Consider the following 21,396-nt stretch of genomic DNA (forward strand, 5'->3'; position numbering starts at 1 on the left):
AGAGTCACTCAGAGATACAGTGGAAGAAGGAAAAGGAATCTGGCAGGAGGGGACACTAGAAAGATTCCAAGAATGAGAAGGATTTTTTACAATTTTACTCCCCCTGTGATATAGAGGTTCAAGTGTGAGGACCTGCAAAAGACCTCTTGGAGCTGAGGGTGGCCCCCAGCTAACAGTCAGCAAAGAAATAGGGACCTTGGCCCTATTTATCCAAAGGACTGAATGTAGCTAACAACCTGAAAGAGCTTGGAAGCGGATTCTTCTGGAAACTCTGAGAAGAGTCCAGTCAGCCAATACCTTGATTTCAGTCTCATTATATCTGGAAAAGAGAGCACAGCCCAATCACCCTAGATTTTTCACCTGCAGAAATGTGAGATAATAAACATGTGTTTTTTAAGCACTAAATTTGTGGTGATTTGTTACGGATGCAGTAGAGAACTACTACAGATAACAAATTAATCATCAGATGATCTGAAGAGATATTGAAGTGTATACAAGCCTTAATATATGTGTTTGTTTTACCTGTAATCTAAATATGATCTCATGTTAAGGTGCAATTTTAGTTTTTAATGGAAATGTTTTAATATTTCCTAATATTTAGTTTCCTTTACACATATATTCAATTTAAATTTATGTGACAGCATGGAATAAGTTATAGGAAGGAACTTATAACTCTCCTTGATCATATTTGACTAATAAATATACAGTATAAAACCAAGATAAATTCAGAGTTTCTTAAGAGTAGGAACCATGTCTCATTTGTCTTTGTATATCTCTCCAAGTAAATATAATGTAGGTATTTAGTAAATGCTTCTTGAGTATTGTTTTATGTATTGGTTTGTCTTTGTACTCTAAGAAAAAATTTACTGAAAATGAAAACCACGTTCTATATTTTTCCTGTAGGTTATGCTTTCTAATCCAGTGCTAAAAAATCCAGTGAATTTGGAAGCAGCCCAGATACTGATTAAAGATGAATCTATGTATAGACTTATAGTTCTAAGACTTTTCCACAAGCCATTACAATGTAAGAACTGCCTACTTGTTATTTGACAATTATTAATTATACATTTATAGAAAATAAATGATCTAGGAAATAACTGTTGTAAGGGAATATTTTCTGTATCCATTTCCAATAATGAAGTACTAAACTCTCTCCTACTGCACCTTTTTTTCAAACCAATCAGTGTGATCCTTTTAAAAATATTATCAAAGATCATAAGCTTAGTATCTTTAAATGTTATGGTCATATGGATGGACGGTGCTCATTGAAATGAGTCTATCCATTGTAAAGATATGACATCTAATTGTAACTCTTTGATTGATAATGGATGTTTTCCAGATCTTACTTGCAGTACCTCAGAGCTTACTAATATGGGACTCCTTTCCTCTTTATTAGCAAAATGTTCAGCATTTTCTTTTCCGGAGAGTTCTCCCCTTGCCCCCGTACTCCTTCCGAGTCCATGTGGAAATGGCCCCTGAGACTCTTCAGTCTTTTTGCTCTATTGACCAATGTTTTTCTGATACTGTTGGTTTGTTCACTCTCATCCTGCCAGCAACATTTTCAGGACTCTTAACTCTGTCACCGCCATTGCTCCTATGTGCTCTCTGTAGTTAGCAAAGCAATGCTCTTGGCTCCTTTGCCACAAGCGAGGGTTGGGCCCCTAGTGACATAGTTCTTTCCTTTAAATCCTGTTCCTCCTCTTCCAGAAGTACACAACAGCCTGGCATAGCAGCTGGTATCATTACCTCTTCAATCAGCAGGCTTTGCTATTCAAACTCAATTTGCCAAACTGATCTCTCATGTGCTTTATCTCTCAGGTGTCCATTGTCTCTTTCTAGAAACTATAAGTCCATTAGCTAGGTCTGTATAATTACAACAATGTTCAGGTACTCCTCTACAGAGCTTCAGGGTTTGATACAAATCTTTTTCAGTAACTTTGGACATGTCATATTGCTGACAGTTTCGAGGCTGGTTTGTGCACCAAGGAATCATATTGCTTCACTCTGACCATGTTTCTGACCTACCAGAATACTGTAGCATTCGCTGCTGTTTCCTCTGCACTCCATAGTTATTTTTGGAATGAATGAATGAATGATACGTATCACTTACCTTTTGTTGAGCCCTACAGTGCTGTCATTGTAAAGAAAGATTCTATAACAAAGCTCTGTGCTTATTTTGGTAAGTGGAAATTTTAAAACTGGTCTTAAAGAATTTTCTGCAATAAATGATTCTATGTAGTAGAGTTTGTTTTTGCCTTGCAAAGAGAAAGGATGAGAAGAAACCTGAAGAAAAATCACCCTTTCCTTTGTCCTCCTGTCAGGTAGATGCCATCCTTCATTCCTTTCAGTTCTCCAATTTTGCCATCAAACCACACGTAAAGGCCACCCCAATTGCAAAATCACTTAGCCAGTGAGGAACAAAGGAATAATACTTTGGCAGGTTTTTGCTACATTCTTTAGTTATGTTGGTGAAATATGTGGAAATTCAAGACAGTAAGTAGTTATTAACTTGCTTGCCTTCTCAGCTGGACTGGGAGTGCTAGCCTAGGGTACCATGATTTTCTGGAGCTTCGTATGGAAAGAGTGCTGTGATACAGCAGAGACAGCTGCTATAGGTGAGAAAGTGAAGACATGCAAAACCTTGTCCTCTCTGAATTAGATGGTAGAATAGTACTATGTGGATTTCTGTGAAAAACTGCATCCAATGAGAATTAATGACCTGTAACAACAACTTGAAAAAAGGTCTCTACTAGAATGCTGCAAGAATCATTGCTCATGTACATTTAATATATAAAGATATCTAGAAAATGCATAGAAATAATTATCATCACAATTTTAGATAACACATAACTAAAACAGATAGTCAATTGCATAAATGAGAAACTCAAGAAGTAGCTATAATTGTGTCATCTCTGTAGGCTAGAACTATACCCTCAGTACCTAGTGTAGTATCTGGTTGCTAGTATTAAGTACAATTTTGCAGAACGAATCAATAAAAAATACATATAAACTTAGATACTGATTTTACTTCATAGTTTACTAAGTGCTTTCATGTAATGTTTTACTCATCTGAGCCTCAGCCTCTTCCTCAGTGAGGAAGCCAAGGATCAATGATGAAGCCCAAGGTCACAAAGGACAAGCTGCAGAGCCCGGGCTCCAACATGGGCATTTCCACTTCCCCTGTGCCTCCAAGTTTAATGGGATGAGCATAAAACCATTCATTTGGGATGAAAGAATTAAAATGTCCAAACAGCATGGAAGAGACCTAACTCAGTAACAGTACTGTCTTCTATGAAAAAATTCTTGGGGAGCTATTTGATCACAAGTTTAATATGAACAGTAATAGAAAGTGCCTGTGTTAGATGATAATTTTACCATATTCTGGTTTGGTGGGCCCTCATCTGGAATACCAGCATGTTCAATTTGTAGCCTCACATTTTCCATGACGGAAGAAACTGGATATGTTTAGCTAGTGGGAAAAAGAAAAAAAAGATAAAAGGCAGTTGTAAAAGCTGTTTGCAAATATTTGAGGGGATGTCCCATCGAAAAGGGAAATATCTTCTCCATTGCTCCAGAAAATTAAAGTTAGACTGATGCGGAAGCTATGAGTCAGGCCTGCTAGGTTATAGCAACTGAAGTCCAGAATACACAGGCTTGGCCCTGACTTCTGCCAGAACAGACCTTCAGTAAATTGGGAACTTTTCCCTCATAATCAGTGGTCTGGAATTAATTTTGTTATCCTAAACCTAAGCCTGGTATTTGGTACGCAGACATGCAAATGCCTCTCATTCCCTAAACTTTCTCTAACATGTTTGCCTCGCATGAATAGCTAGGTCTTGGCCTTGGCATATTGACAGGAATGCACCAAGCTCTGAGTCATATCCAATTGGTGGAGGTCCCGATGGCCTTCCCATATCCTGAGAGCCCCTTCTGGGACGCAGACCTTGGAGTAAGGATGCTCACATAAAACACACCAGACGACTTGGGACAGTCCTGGTGTAATTATTTCTAGTATCCCCTTTCACTCCGTCTTCCAGTTTGGACAATGAATTATATAGTCAGTTGGGTGCCTAACTGATCTCTCCTAGAAGTAAATGCCACCATAGTTGCAGCATCCTCAATGGTAACGTTCATCCAGGTCCCAGCCGGCCAAACATGAGGAAGGATATTCTAACAATTCAAGGTGCTTAAGTATGTACAAAGCCACGTTGGCAGGTAGTAAAACTGCCTGTCACTAGTGTTCATAATAGAAATACTCAGAACATTTTATAAGTCGTGTTCATTTGGGAAAGTTTAATGGCTATTTTTCAGGGATGTTGTCAAAGTGCTTCTTGCTCGGTGTCAGGAGTTGGACAAGGGGATTTTTCAAGTGCCTTCCAACTTCTACTTTAGTTCATTTATAAAATTTGGCAAAGGGAAGGGAAAGGTCTAGAAGGTAGCCAAGCCTGAGGTAACCATTTTTCTCTTAGCCAGGTATATTCCCATAGCTTTTTTTAAATAAAGGAGGATCACACTAATAAGTTTCAGATACTTGTCTAAATAAACTATAGTATAGTAACTGACAGATATTAGAGTTGTAGTTCAAGAATAGAGGATAACTACAGAAACATTAAGGAGATTATAATACTAATTTATATTACATACTCCTTAAAAACCTGATAGCTGTACAAATACATCCCATTCTTCTTGAGGTTAGGAAGATGTGACAAGGATTTGATTCCTCTTTGATTCAAGCTCCCAGTCTGTTCACTGTTGTTGTTGTTTTTAATATTCATAACAATAGAACAATTTTAAAGAAAATTATCTCTGCAATTGAAACAGCTAATGTCTCATAGGAGTTCAGGTTTTGGTCCTTTTTCTTTTTAGAGGGAGTAATTTTTGTTGTTGTTGTTAGATATTGGAGTACTCCTTCCTCTAGGGGAAGAAATACTTTCTGCATGTCAGAAGAAAAAGAAATTTAGTCCAATAGCATAGCTAACTCATTGAAGAACACACAAGCTTTAGCATTATAATTCAGACCTTATTTTGTTGTTGATGATTACAGTATTGTTACAGATATACTGCTGTTTACAGAGATCAGAAAATCTTCTTTTTAAAAAATGAATTTATCAGGATTGTGTGTGTGATCTATTTGTTGGAGTTTTTCCTTTTTGTATTTCATTGCACCAGATAGTCCAATAATGTTTTAGCAAAGTATCTAAATTGATTGTTTTAACTAAAAACATTAAGTATTTATTTCTTGACAAAGAAATATATATTCATAGTTTTAAAGGACAAATAACACAAAGCAGTTTTTAATGAAAAATAGCAGACCTTGGAAGCCCACACTTTTCATGGCTGGGTGCAGTACCCACCCCCAAAAGGTACCAACACCTTTCAATGCCTTTAGTTGTTTCTCTGGAATTTACCACCATATTTCTAAGTTTATTCTATTCTAATATTTTGGGGGTTTTCAGTTTTCAATACTACTTATAGGCTTTATAATGCTATTTCCACCCATACTTTCTCTCCCTTATTCTCCTAATATATTTTGGTTACATTAATATGACTTAGTAAATATTTGTCCCAGATGAGCCATGAATTATTGCTTTTATTTTTTTGTGCAATTGGCCCAATTTTTCATTCCCTTGTTTGTTTTTATATATCACCTATTTTTCCCCTAGACTTCTGACAAAGCTGTAAAACAACTCCCAGGCACTCTATTGCCTTTTCCCCTTGGAGACTTCTTTCCTGTGGCACTCCATCCTCCTGTTCTAAACTGGTAGTTCTCTCATAGGGATTCTGGGTTGGCCTATTTGTCTACTTCTTGGATTGATGCCCCTGCTTGATTCCTTATTTTCCTCTTGATGGGCCTGCTCCTTCATTTCGTTGGAGCACATCTTCTAGGAGCTTCCTAGTCCATGAGACCTAAATCTTTTCTGATGTTGCGTGCCTAAAATGTATGTATTCCCCTCTCACATGATCACAATCTGGTCGCATTTTAGTTTGGAGATAATTTTCATTCAGAATTCTAGAGACCTTATTGCCTTCTTGTTTCTAGTGTTAAATCATGAGAAGCCCGATTTCATTCAGATGTCCAGTTCTTCACATGTGATATATTTCTTTCTGGAAGCTTTAAAAAATCTTCTCTTTATTCCCAGTGATCTGAAATTTCTTGATAATTATTCTTGGTGTAGTTTTTTTGTTTTTATTTTCCTTCTCATTCATCATGTAGGGCATTTGATAAGCTGTTTAAATCTTATTTTAAAAAACTCTAATCCTTTAGTTCTAGAAATTTTTCTTATGAGATTTCTTTTATAATTACTCCCCTTCATTTTCTCTGTTTTCTCTTTTAAATATCCAAATATTTAGATGTGGGATCTACTGGTCTGATCCTCTAATTTCTAAAAATCTGTTTCTTCCTATTATCTACCTCTGTTTTGTTACTGTTGTTGTTGTTCTATATTCTAGAAGATTTCCAGAAACTTATGTTTCCATTTTCTTTTTTCCTCCCTGTTTATTTGTTTTGGTGGTTATCTTTCACGATACTGACTTTACTCAAATGTCTAGTAGTCTTTGACTGCTCATATGTGGGACATACAATGAATAGAAATCAATCATTAAAAAGACCAGAAATATTTGAATACAGACTGTAATTATTGACAGTTTTATTTCATTATAGCATTATTCAGTTAGAACCTGGGCATACCATTAGTTAGGCTTGCTTATTTCTCCTGAGATAAATGCTCAAATTTTGTATCTAGAGAAAGGTGTTAGCTGCTTATTATACATTGGGAGCTGGACAAGGGAAGAGAGTAGGAACCTTTTCTATTCAATGTAACCTACTGATTTATTCCCTGTTTGCAGGCCCTTACATATTCTTGTTCTGCCTAGTGTCCTCTAATCCTCAGTTTCTCAGAGATTAAACTTCTTTCCTTCTGACTGGGCAATGGTGGTCGTCAGTTTGCATAAGATGAAGGTATAAGTCTTGAGCAACTGTGCTATCTCTCTCACCTTTCAGAGGTAGCTGGTACTTACAATTCCTGAATTGTTTCTCAAGTTCAGAAAAATAAATCTATTTGCTTTTTTATTGACCTCCCCTCATCATGTAGTTAGGTTTCAAATTCCTATGGCCTGCTACGACAGTTGCCACTTGACATCTGATTCCCATCTTGAAATTTTTTCTTGTCATCTTTCTTTTATTCTCCTTAAGGTTTTATACTTATTTTTATTTCTTTATCACTATTTTATTGAGGCTTCGGAAAGAGTGTACATAAAGCCATGTATTCAATCTTTCATTTAAACCAGAATACCAGAATCCTTTTTTTTTTTTTTTTATAGTGGAAAATGAAAGCTCTGAGTCATCTAAAGACACAGATAAAAGTATCAGGTAAGTTTTTCTTTATACAATTCTATGCCAATTTATTTAACAAAGAGACTATTGATTTAAAATGTTTATATTTTTCTCATAACTGAATTTTATTTTTTTAACTTAGAAAAGGAAGTATAGATATCTTTTTCTGTTACAATACCTTTTAAAAATGTTTTCAGGAAGAATGTAGAAAATTATTAAATTCTTTCTAGACTATTGAATTAATACTGAATGTAACTATATGAACTTTTAATTTTTTATTGTTGAAAAATAAAAGTCTGTTGTCAATATAATGAGAACAAACTGTTTTAAACTGCAAGAATTCAAGCAATTTCAGAAAAGATAAGGTTGTAGAGGAAAATGGTGAGTGGTAAGGCTGAAGCCATTGGATCTTTTGAGAGACAACCTGACAATATGACATGAATTCAGCCTTGAACACATGGACAATGTCTAAGTCAATATTTTCATCTATAGTTCTGCAGCATTAATTTCTTGAGCATTTCCATTAGCCTTAATTTGACAGTCAATCTGCTGTAGAAAACAGTCAATTAACTAGTGTGGACATAATGCTTGCTTCAGCTCAAGTTTCTTTGACTGGCCCTGAAGGAGGAGTAAAATGAGGTAACTTAAGTGGCTTCTGTTTGTAAAAGTGTTGGAAAATTTCAGGAAGGTGAGCATCATCTAGCGAGTAGTATGCTAAGTTGGGATTCAGTAGAGGATATTGCTGCCCCTTCAACTTATTGATGTGGAGAGAAGCAACTGACCATCCTGGCACAAAATAGACCCTCAATAAATAGTTGTTGAATGCAAAAACACCATTTTATCACCTGTAAAACATGAATGTCCCTAGAATATCACAAAGTCTTTCCTATTTGTGGTATAATTATTTACAGTACATAAAATACAGTGCCAGAATTTACTAATAAGGCAGTAAGAGCAGACTAGAACCTCTCCGATTCTAACTTCAGCAGGTACTCCAAACCAAACCAAGGATAAATGAAGTGAGAGTTAGGTCTGATTTGTGGTATTCACCTAGTGCTAGCCTAAAATCTCTAGAGAAATCTCTAGAACTTGAAGCAATGTAGTCTAGATTTCAATGATACTCTGGTATATACCAGGCCGCAATTTATTATGTGGCTGTGACCTCTAACATTTTCCCCTGGAATATTTGTTATGGGATAAATAAAGCTCAGTTATGTCTAGCTTTTAGTTTTTACATAGAGCATTGACAGTGAGGTCTTACAGAAATTATTCAAAGAAAGATATTGCTCTTTATATTGTCAGACTAGCACCATTTGCTAGAACTTTACTTCATGAGCTGGAAGGGCAGATATGGTTATAGAAGTGGATTCCAGAGCCATAGCCAAGCGATTGAAACCTGCTTCCAAAAGATATAACAAAACTTAGGCAAAGTCCAGTCAACTGAGCAGAAAGAATATAGTCGGGAATTTAGCTGATGTTCAATAATTGAAAGTGATTTCAGCTTGTGCTTATCATCTGGGAGGTTTGCCCTTGATAAGATATGGGCAGCCTCTGGGAGAGCATCTACTTATTCATTTGTTTAAATGCGTTCACTGAGCATATGCTCTGCGCCAGGGACTGTGTTCTAGTGTTGGGGATACACATCTGAATAATACGCGATCTCCGATGTTACTAGATTTATTCTCTAAAATTGGAAACTCTCTTCAAAGCACGTGCTTGACTGTCGGTCCCACAGGACAACACAGGGAACATCTGCTACCAGGGGATGCAGTTGGACAACTACAGGGCAAATAGCAGGATCATGGCTAAGGGGGAAATGTTAAAGTCATATAGAATCCTATTTAAAGTGAGTCATATTGAGTAGAAATTGCTTCCCTTGTAGCTTTTATTTTTCGTAGGCCTCCTTTAGAGGCCTTCACTTTTTTTTACCAAGTTTTCTATCTCTGGTACCACCTCCGTTAAATGCAATCCACCATTACACTGGGCCATGTCTGTCAATTATTGTATTACATTAATATCTAGAATATAATAAGTGCTATTATGGAGATAAGATCAAGATGCTGGGGGAGCATAGAGGAAGAAATATGTTAGTAAAGCTTGGAGGTGGGGTAGTGCATATAAAGGCCAGCTTCCAGGAGGAGGCAATCCCTGAGTTGATTTCTAAAGGTAGGATAGGAATGCACCTATAGGTAAGAGGAGAAGGGCATTTCAGGCAGAGGGAATAACTCATTCAAAAGCATGGAGATTTTAAGAGGGCAGATTTTCCACAGCCTGACGCAAAGGAAGTATCTTGACATCCAGAATGAAAAGTGAAAATGAACCACATGGGTCGCAATCACACAAGAGAATATATAGATGTCAAATTATAATGTACACCTGAAAATTATATAATTGTATTAACCAATGTTACCCCAATAAACTTAAAAAAAGAAAAGAAAAGAAAATGAATCACAAATGCCAGAGGCAATCAAAATGTTTCAGGAGCTGAGATGCAAAACCAAAGAGATAAAGGCGAGGGGATTGGTTGCTAGATAATCAGAAGAAAGGAGAATGAGACATAGAAGGTCGAAATGCTAAATATTCATGTGTGTGGGGTGGGGGTAGGGGGTGGCTAAATCATTTAAAGGGGCAGGCAGAAGATAAAACTTGGGGGATCTAGACAGAAGAGAGCATAACATTTGCATTCCATATTAAAAGTCCTAAAAGAAGTGCACGGCTTTGACACAGAAATTCCACTGCTAGAAATTTATCTTTAAGGATATGATCAAACAAGTGCATAAAGTTAGATTATAAGAATGTTGATCATAGACTTGCTTAAAATGAAAAATTGAAAACAGAAAGTTTCACAAAATGAATTGATTAAACACATTTTAGGTTAGCTGCGTAATGTCCAAAATGTATGTAAGTGTATATTGTGGACATGATTCTGCAGACTTATTAACATTAAAAGTAGGTGAAAAGAGTGGGTTATAAAATAATATATATGGTATTCTCTCTCTCTCTCTCACTCTCTCTTTCACGCACTCGCGCACACACACACACACACTCAGAAGCAGTCTATCATTGCAAGCAAAAGAATCCCATTTCCTTCATTTATTGGGAGCTATGACACTAAGGCAAGTTACTTAACTTCTCTATCTCAATTTCTTTGTAAGTCAAATGATAATAATCAATCTTATAGGATTGCTGTGAAAATTAAATGATTTAGTGCATGTAAAACACTTATAACAGTACCTGATTATTTAAGTGTTAGCAATTATTTGCCGTTACTGGGCTTCAGGTGTCAAATGGTAATCTTAACATATACTATTTCTTGCCTTCCTGCACCAAATCCTAGAATTATCTTTTTAATGTTAAAAAATAAAAACAATGAATACATAGTTATACTCCAGAACAATGACCCTCTCTGTGTATCTTCGTATGTTAATAACAGTAAAAGGTTCCTAAGAGACTAAAATCTTTTGGAAGAGCACATTGGAGAAGGAAACTTCAGGTCAAGGCTCTGTCCCAGGACTTAAGAAGATCTATGGTACTGCGCCTGCAAGTGTTAGAAGTTCAGAATTAGGAGACCTGGAACAACTGACAACGTGATTAATTGGGATATAGCAGCAAGAGCACTGACCTCGTCCATCCCCCCAGATGAGGAATAGCCAGTAGAAATGATAGGATCTGTCTGAGACGGAAGCAATGAGTGTGTGAGCTTGGCCAAGAAGGAATACCTCAAAATAGTGACACCAATATGTTGACAGTGGCTATTTCTCACTCAGGTGGTCAGAACTAGGCTTGATGTTTGTTACTGAGTCAGAAGAAGAAAGGAAAGCCCTGTTCTGGGAAGGAAACTTCAGCCCTAGTGCTTTGTCTGGGGCAGTGTATCCCTCATCTGACAGGCAACCAGTTGACAACATGGAGATCCAGCACCGATGACAGGACTACAAAACTTTAGGTCTGGGAAGATAGCTATAACTTTACCCAGAAGTGACTGAAGAACTATGGTGAGATAAACTTGTAGATAGCATTATCTTGAAAACTCAAAGTTTGTGAAATTGAAAGAAAAAACGGAATGAAAAATTGGGAGAGAGTGATGACTTACAGGACTGCTGAGATTCTAAGCAGAGGGAATAACTAGTGTGCAGACGGTAAATTGCTTATGAACATGGTGTGTTAGAGGATCTGAAAAGAAACTGCTGCGTAACTGGAACACAGCAAGGGGAAAGAGCAGAGGTCAGAGAAGTAGGCAGGGCCAGATCACTTAGGTAAGAAATTTGGATTTTATTAACCTTGCAGCAGAAATTGAGACATGTTTGGATAGCTTTTAAGAAAGAGAAAGACGCAATCAGATTGACATCTTAAAAGAACTGTATTAACTGCCATGGGGGGAATGGATTGAAAGAATCTAAAGTAGAAGCAAGGAGAAAAAGTGTTAGGTTATTTCAGTAGACCAGGAGAGAGATGAAGGTGATTTGGCTTAGAGTTGAGGGCATAGATGTGGAGAGGGAGAAAAGTGGACAATGTGGGTGGATTTAAGGCTTGTTTTGATTATAGGTAGGGTTTGAGAACAAGTGAAATCAAGGATTATCACTAGATTTTGGTTTGAACTGGGTGGGTACTGCTGTCATTTACTGAAATTGAGGAGACTGGGAGAGCACACACATCACTTCGTAAAACTAACCACCCCATTTGTTGGCAAAGATGCAAGTCACCTGAGCCCTCCCACATCACTATACACATCGTTGCACCATTTGATGTGCTCGCAGCCAGTTTGGAACACAGTTTGGTAGTTTTCATGATGTCAGCATTTACCTACCCTGCATTCCAGCAATTCCCCTCCTAAGTATTTACCTAAGAGAATTGAAAATATATGTTACAAAAAGGCTTGTACACAAATATCTGTAGGAACCTACTCATAATATCCCAAACTGCAAACAACTAAAATGTCCATTAACAGTTGAATGTATAAATAAATTGTGTTATGTTCATAAATCGAATACTCCCAGCAAAAGAAATGAAAGAACTGTTGAAACATGCAGCCGCATAGAATAGAAATGCAGACATGTTGAGTGTGTGTGTGTGGGGGGCGGGGAATCTAAGTAATCAAAGGAGTACACACCATATGATTTAATTTACATGACATTCTAAGACAGGCAAACAAATCTATAGTGATAGAAATCAGGTCAGTGATTCCCCAAAGTGTCAAGGGATATTGACAGGGAGGGGGCAGTAGGCAACTTTCTGGAGTAATGAAAATAGTCTATATCTTGTTTGGGCTTATGGCTATACAGATGTAGTCTTTTGTCAAAACTCATCAATCTGTACACTTAAAACCTGTGCATTTTATTGAATGAAAATTATACTTTAAGTTAATTTATAAAATGTAGCCAAATATTTTATAACTCTTATAAATCTAAAGTTATTTCAAAATTTAAAAAAAAAAATTGAAAAAAGGTATTAAAACTTTTTTCAGCAAATAAATAAAATGGATATACTCCCAAACTTCCAAACTCTGATTCTAAAATCTGAGATTATTATTACAAGAAAGAAAAATGATACGCCAATATGTCTCATAAACACAGATGTATAAACCCAATCAAAATATTAGCAATTGTATCCACCGATACATACAAAGGGATAATCCATCATGACTAAGTGGACTTGATTTCAAGAAAGCTAGGTTGGTGTAAAATTTGAAAATCAACCAGTGTGATTCACCAAGTTAACCAAATAAAGGGAAAAAACATAAAATTATCTCAATGAATCCTGAAAACATATTTGCTAAAATTAAACACCCATTCATGATAACAAGTCTCAGCAAACTAGGAATGGAAAAGAATTTCCTTATTCCAATGAAAGAAATCTATAAACATCCAACAGACTACCTCATACTAAATGTGAAATTTGAATGCTTTTTTTCCTGTGTTTAGGAACAAGGCAAGTATGTCTGTTATTACCATGTCTATTTAACATTGTATGGGAGGTCCTAACCAGTGCAATGAGGCAAGGAAAAAAAAATAAAAGTTATAAAGTTTGGAAAGAATGAAGCAAAGCATCTTTATTCATGGACAACAGGATTATTTACATAGTAAAATTCGAATGAATATACAAGGATTCAAAATTAATAAGTGAATTTAGCAATGATCCTGGATACAAAATGAACATAAAAAAATCAACTTTATTTTTATATACTAGCACTCCATGCAAAGAAAGTGAAATTTAACAAATACCAATAAAACAGCACCAAAGTTTAACAAAGATGAATAAGAAAGACATCCATACTGAAAAACCACAAAATATATCTGGGGAAAAATTTTGAAGACCTAAAGAAATAGATATACAATGTTTGTGATGGGGAAAGACTTAATGCCAATTCTTCCCAAATTAATCTATACGTTCAATTCAATCTTGATCAAAATCTCAGCAGTCTTTTTTTCCTGAAAATTAACAAGATAGTTCTATAATGCATCTAGAAATGCAAAGAATTTAGAATAACAAGGCGATGCTGAAGAACAAAGAGGACACTTCTAGATATCAACATGTAATAGAAAGCTAGAATAAGTTTCACTCTGATTGGCTCTTTTTAGGTCAAGTTTCTATTTCTACACTAGTCACCATTGTCACACAGCCCTAAACCCATCAGACCCTGACTTAGAGCCAGGAGTGGGGTCAATCCCATCAGATGGAATGACATTTACGTAAGGGGAGAAGAACAGAAGCAGTTGTTGGGAGCTAACCACAATGTCCACTGTGACACCCTTCATATGCACAATATTTTTACTGGGCCAGAACCTTGATAAGTAAGAATTTGACAGGCACAGAGGGCAGAAGTCTCTAGGTTGAGCTGCTTTCACAGATACAGTAATGTAATATTATTGTTTACTCAGGATCATCAGAAAGTTCCATGTGATAGAGCCTCTAGATGTGTGAATGAATGGTGGAAAAAAAGATTGGGAATGGCCAGATGATGAGGAACCTGGAGCTCTGTTCAAAAGTGTTTAGACTTCATCCAATAGAATTACGTAACAAATGTGGTTTTCAAACAGACACATAATAACCTGGAATAGGGAGAGACTGAGATAGAAAAACAATTAAGAATCTGCTTAGAGTCTGCATAAGAGAAATGATGAGGTGCTTACCTGAGTTATTTGAGACCATCTGACACTGTATGCTAAGAAGCGCTAAACTCCCTACTTGCCTATTTCCATGGACGATTTCATTGAAGGCTCACAAGAACCACTGGAGAAAGTTCCCTTTCCTAATTTTATAGATAAGGAAACAGGAGTGGAGGAGTTAGGGAATTTACTCAGAGTCACACACTTAATAAGTCACGGTGCCAGAGTGTTTTCGCCCAGGCCAGGTGATTCCAGAGCCTGCACTATTAATCATAATACTACAAGACTAAATATCCAGAGACATATAGGGGTTTAATCATTAGGCTTTGGTTATGGCTTGGATGTCACTTCCATGAAATATCACTACCATGATTCTCTTCTTCCTTTAATTATACTTTCGTTTTCTTCACTGATTCCTCGTAACTATGAAATTGGTTTCTGCTCTTTCTTTTCTAAACACTTAATTACTCTTTTGGAGTTTGTTTTCCCTAATGGCATCATCTATCAACTTTTATGTTGGTTGGACCCAAATCTCTTATTTCCAGTCTCAATTTCTCAATTGCACTCCTAAACGTCATTACCTAAAATGCATGTTTAAAATTAAACTCATATTTTACTTAAGTTTCTCTAGACGCTTTCTACTAATAACAAAACTAACTGGTCTTCTGGGCTTTAGGAGAATATTTGACCCTCAGATTCCTTCACCCTTCACACCCTATCAGGCAACCAGTCCAGTCATTTTTTTTTTTTTTACCATTGATTTATCTCCTCCCCTTCACAATCTTTGTTCCCACCCTTGTATTAGCTCTCCATGTCTCTTGCCTGAATTACTGCATTCGTTTCCTAACTTGTTCCCTTTCATTTAATCTCTCTGCATACTAATGCCAGAAAAAAACTCTTGCTCACACACTTTCATAATTTGCTCGCCTTATTCAAGAACTTCTGATTGCTCTCTATCATCTAATAAATCAAGATTACTAAATCAACTCTAACCTGTTTTCTGCCTAAATCTAAAGATCCAGTATTGCCCGGTTTCACATATTTTATTAAATTCTAACTCCTCTGAAACTGGAACTCTCTACTCTAGTCGATTATCTCGTTACTATCATGTCTTCCACCAACAGCCTCTGTATGTACACATATACATACCACGCTCCTTCCCCCATGATCTATTGCTAATACTGCTCCTTAGTCTAAAATACCTCTTTCCTTTATTCCAGGTCCATATCCCAAGTGACTCTTTCCCCAATGGCTCCAAAACAAAGTTAAATCTCCCCTAGTCTGACTTTTTTTCTGCTTACTGCCTTTGCCAAAAAGTATCTGTCGTTATGGTCTCCAAATGTCTGTGTTAAATAATGTAACATTTTATGAGGTTAATATATAAAGCTGTTTTATTTACTAATTCAGGTATACATCTTATTTTCCCAACAGGATAGTGAGCTCTGATGTTCAATTTAAAATTATGTCTTCTATTTTTTCATATTCATAATGCCAGTAATAATACTCAATAAATTCCTGTTACTGGTTGAATCTATAAACATACATTTTTTATACTGTATGTATCCCTGTATATTTAGTAATTTATCTGAATAAAAGTAAAATAGTTACTGTTCTCTCATTTTAAGGAGCTGCCTTCTTTACAGAATTGAAAATGCAAATATTCCCAAATGTTTAAGATATTCTGCTTTGTATTTTCAAGCTATACTAAAGTTATACCTTTTAGGGTAATATTTTTAATTATTCTGGGGGAAGAAAAGAAAGCCCCTGGAGGCTAACAGTTTGAAATTGAACAGGACACCATTGGGAAGGGAGAGGGTCATGGGTCATCGTCAAACAGACAAAAAACAATGGAGACGATTGTGCCTGAAGATGGTGTATTTTTTTTCACGAGACAGTGTGTTGACAGTTTCCTTCCTCTTGGGTCATTGTTGTCTGCTAAATGATCTGTGACAGCAAATTGATCACAAGCTTTTTCATGCAGGAGATATAATGCAGCCTTTCATTTTGTTACCTCCATTGCCAATTGCTGAAACATTTCTTTGGGAAATTAATGTTAGTTTAGCATATCATTTAGTAGTATAAAGCACTTCATGTAGCTCTGGAAGCAATAATAGTAGTGATTAATTTATCTTCACCAAGTTTCAGATTTCTACTTAAGTATGATTGCAAAAGCAATAGAACATTTGAAAAATGTTAGTCTTAAAATGTCTGGAATTATTTAAATAAATGAATGCATTAACATATTTAGATATTGCCCCATTTGTTTCAAAATTTAGTCAAATATTTAAGGTACATATAAAAATTAGTGGTAGGAGACTTGTTCTAACTGAAAATCTACTTCTTCCTCCAGAAAGCAATGAACTTAGAATGGAAAACAGGCACACAGTCTTTTACATTTGATATTTAAACATCTAAACCAATCAACTGATGATTTCACAGGTCTGAAAAATATTCCAAAGTAATATTTTGTTTCTAGAATGTTGACAATCTCTGCATTCAAAAGGTTTGTAGAAAAAAATTGAAGAGGCAGTTGCTTAAGGGAACTGTTTCACAGTTCCTGTTGGATACTTCACAGCAATCTTTGCTCTCCCAGTAGGACACAGAAGCGTTAGCTCAGAGAAGGAAAACTACAGGCAGAAAGAGTAGAAACAAATTCTTGTTTCCTCTTTAAAAGTGGCCAGATTCTGTATAAAAAATTAAACTAATCTCAATTCTGGTTTTTTGTTTCTCATAATAAAAGGGACATAAAGATGATTTTACTATAAACTGATGTAGAATATAAGAAAATTGTTTATTATAGAAAGAAAATGTACAGCTATAAATCTTTTCTTGAGATTCTTTTTTAATGTTAGCCATGAAAGGCAGATATCCGAAACCTATGTTTTTCTTTTTATAATACACACATGGGTGTACATTTATATTTATTATTGAAAATGATTTGGACATACCTTCTTTTTCTGTGATTTGTATGTATTAGTGGAGGATTTAATATGTTAGAGTTGTTAAAAACTGAAAATTTGTTTCATGTCTTGTGGAAAGATATTGTTATATGAAACAGTTCACTCTGGTAAAAATGATTTTGAAAAGCAAAATTGCAAACTACTCATTGTCTGATTTTAATTTATATTTTCAGATCCTTTAAAGTTTCATTTGATGATTACTACAAGACATGGTCTGAAATAGCTACATCGAAAGCTACAGAATATCACAGAAATTCAAGTAAGGTGATCTAACCTTATCCTGTGCCCTTTCAGTATTATTATAGTTTGTATATAATTAATCTCTTAATTATTCTCAACTTGTCTTGCTTTCGAAGGGTAATTGACATATATTTGCAGTTTGAGGGTGATAAACTTCTCTATTGTCTCTATATACTAATCATTCAACAACTACTAATTTAGCTCCTCTTTTGTGTAAAGCCTTGGACTGAAGTCTGATTTAAAGACAGAAGGAAAGATAGGCAATTAGAGAAAGAAAAGATGAAGTTCTCAATCTCACGAGATTTACTTTACTCCCTTCACTTTGCTAAGAAGATTTCCTCTTGCTAAGAAGCCTTCATAGGCTAAAATCAATTATCCTCAGACCAGAGAAAGTATTGAGTAGAAAGACAGTAAACAAACATAAATGTAGGGCTTGCAATTATATCAGTCTAAGGAAAAATCATCTCTTGCTATTATACATAGGAATTAAAAAGACAGAAGGGGAGAGTTGGATATACTTTCTGGTCCCATTTAATCACATCTTTAGAGTACTCTTTCATTTGGATCAAAGCAGGTTATCCAGTCTATACACAGTTAGTGAAATATGACTTTGTTTCCGCTATCCTGCTAAAATGGTACATTCTGAAGTTACCAGTGACCTCCTAATTCCCAGATGCAGTGATTATTTTTAGTCTTTGTCTTAACTTGCCCACTTATCAGCTATGCTCTCCTTGTATTAGATGAGACCATGCATTCACAGTTTTCCTCCTCCCTTCCTTAGTGCTCTGCTGCCTCTTTCTTTAGCAAAAACTTCTTTATTCAGTCTGCTCTACCCACTTTCTCTGAGAGTCTTAATCCACCATCGTGGTTTTCATTAGCCTACCTTCCAGCAATTCCTAAAGCCTCATCTCTGGCCAGGCCTTCTCCTGAATTCTGCATGCATATTTACAACTGTACATTGGACGTCTCACATGTGTTACAGGTACCTCATGCTTAAGATGTCCCAATCTGAATTCATTATCTTGCCTTAAAACCTATCGCCTTTATTAACTTTCTTGGTTAGTGGTAGATCGCTGTTGACTTACTTGCCTAAACCAGAATCACAAAAGTTTCCTAGAGTTCTTTATCTCCCTCATTAAGCCTTATTGATTTTATCTCCTACAACATTATGAATGTTTTTTCTCCACTCTACCCCATGACCACTGCCTTAATTTGTGGTCTCACCAAATGTCTGTTTATCATTATAATGGTCTCATAATTAGTTTTAGTAGAACAAAATATCACATGCAATAGACTTTTCCAGTTTTAAGGCACAAATTACAGCAAAAAGTAGTACTAAGTTTAACAAATATAAAAAATAAATTTTACCAATAATTTCTATGAAGTTACATGTTCGTTTAGGATGTTGGTTATTAACTATTTTGTGTTTATGTATGACCTTCCTCACTCACTCATGGATTCATGGTTAAGAAAAATATCTTAAGGTGCTTTAAAAAAAACACAGTCTTTAGCAACTCTATCAGTATAAAGAATTTCATTATTTTTGATACCAGAGTACATAAATATTTACTTCATTTCAAAGATTTGTGGTTGGATGGTGTTTAGTCAATTCAGCAAACACATCTTGGGTGCCTGTCATGTGTGAGGCACTGAGAAGCTCAGATGGGCTCTGGGAGGCAATAATCTTTAACTAACATTATGCAGCTGGCACGTTCTAAGGAATGACTCAAGCATACAACTCCCTCAATTAAAAACCAAACCGATTGGTATAAGATGGCACTTTATGGAATGGCATGTAAATATATAGAGGCTCTTGGAGACATCAAACCTCTAGAAAAAAAAATAGAAGCATATTGCCAAAACTTAACAAAATTTGGAAATGATCGTCTTGCAATAAAGAACAATTAAAAATGAAAGAAAATAATGAGGCATCACTGACTGCAGTTTCTTCTTTAAGAGTTTGATACCAAATGTTTAATTTGGTTCTTGTTTCTACATCTGTCACTAGCTTAGTATGTAATTTATCCCTCTTTGTGAAAGCAATAGCTGGTAATGGTTACCTCTAGCCCAAAAGAATTTCTGAGACTTTGATTCTAGCCCTTGGCGCAATATTTCACAATCACCCTGCCTCTTCTTCGCCCAGGGATTTGTTATAAGAATGTTTCAAGAGTTTTCCTTCAATAATAACCAACACTTAATTAAAAAAATAAATGTAAACCTTACATCTGCTGCTGGCCATTTTGTCTTTGGATAATTCAACTGGATGAGATCCAATACTATCTTTTTTAACAGCCTAATTTCCTGGCAATAATAAAGATGAAGCTTTTAGATTATAGAATGTTTCTTCAACTACTCAGAAGTAAAAGGAAAACTTCTAATAACTTTATTTTCTGCAGTTACAATCTTATCACTGGAAAGATTAAGCTCTTGTGCATATTGTTAAAAGCTTTTTATTTTATGAATAGTGATGAGTGATTAAATTTTGATTTTGGATAATAACTGTTTTCCATATCTTTGTGCCACAAATCTCTCCATAGCCATGTGTGCAATAATAATAATAAGTTTATTATTGTATAATGGTTTACAGAGTAGACTCTGCATTATGTTTTTTAATCACTTCAATTTTAGTTTTTTATTCATTTATCAACCAATATTTATTAAACACCTAATATATGTCATGAACAGTGGTTTATAAACCCTATGAGCTAGGCATTACTATTATTATTACTCTGTTTTACAAATGAGAAAACCAAGACCAAGGGATGCTAAATAATTTATCTAAGGTCACATGTATAAGAGGAAATAACATTTATTGATAAAGAGTGTAAATTCTGGATCCAAATTGCCGGAGTTTAATCCGGGCTCTGCCATTTACTAGCTGTGTGACCTTGGGTAAGTTTTTTAACCTCTCTGTGTCCTAGTTCTCATTTATAATATGAGAATAATTACAGCACATCCCTCATAGGTTGGATCACTTACAACAGTGCTTAACACATAGTGACTGCTCAAAAAGTGTGGCTATTATTAATTACTACAAGTAAACTGTGGTCTAAGGACTTGAACCAGATCCTCTGATTCCACATTTGTTGCTTTCTATCATGCTATACTGCCTTTATAATATGATATAAAATTGTTATTTCCTTACAGCCTGAGATTTAAATTCAAACTCTGAAGTATCCGCAGTACATTTTTCAATAATTATATTTATTAGTTCATAATCATACGCAATCATATGGGAAGATGTACTGATGATTCGCTATCCTCTGTCCATCACTATTGAATGGCAAATAAAAAGTTTGGCAGAGAAGAAACCACTGCATCTGGTTGTGGGCAACAGCACCTTAATGACAGAATATGATCCCCATAAGGAAATGTTTATGTTAAAGGAAAAGAATTCCTTCAGACCAGTGTACCCTGTAATATTGAGCGGAGGCTTCCTGATGTTTGCTGTCATCAAGACAGACCAAACAGCCTGAAGCATCCTGGGGATGCTTGCTTTCACCCTAGGAGACTTTCATTCTTTGAGTTTTTGAGCCAGCAATAAGGGCAAGTGTCTCTAAACTGCATTTCAATGCAAGAGGCAGTATTGTCTAATTCTAATGTGCGGTTCTCAGTCTTGACTGCTCATTAGAACTACCAGAGGAGCTTGTAAAAATTCCCATGTAAAGGGCACACCCTCAGACCAATTACATCAGGTTCTGGGAGCAGGACCAGGCAGCAGCAGTTTTTAAAACTCCCCAGGTGATTACAAGTACAACCA

At 35.7% G+C, this 21,396-nt stretch overlaps 1 protein-coding gene across 6 annotated transcripts in view; it reads left to right on the top strand.

Annotated features, from left to right (window-relative positions):
• Positions 1–21,396, top strand: part of UBE2U (ubiquitin conjugating enzyme E2 U) — a 53,717-nt gene that overhangs the window by 12,395 nt on the left and 19,926 nt on the right. For 4 of the 6 annotated variants that reach the window (XR_004955196.1, XM_036234768.1, XM_036234766.1 and 1 more), the window contains 3 exons: positions 904–1,024; positions 7,321–7,369; positions 17,570–17,655. Coding sequence is in view for 5 of the 6 variants with exons in the window: in XM_036234768.1 (XP_036090661.1) it covers positions 904–1,024; positions 7,321–7,369; positions 17,570–17,655 (256 nt within the window). In the remaining variant the exon portion in view is untranslated. The remainder of the gene's footprint in view (positions 1–903; positions 1,025–7,320; positions 7,370–17,569; positions 17,656–21,396) is intronic. The other 2 variants (XM_036234794.1, XM_036234787.1) reach the window with 1 other exon arrangement.

The sequence above is a fragment of the Rousettus aegyptiacus genome, unplaced genomic scaffold (assembly GCF_014176215.1).
Source record: "Rousettus aegyptiacus isolate mRouAeg1 unplaced genomic scaffold, mRouAeg1.p scaffold_m13_p_1, whole genome shotgun sequence".
Taxonomy (NCBI): domain Eukaryota; kingdom Metazoa; phylum Chordata; class Mammalia; order Chiroptera; family Pteropodidae; genus Rousettus; species Rousettus aegyptiacus.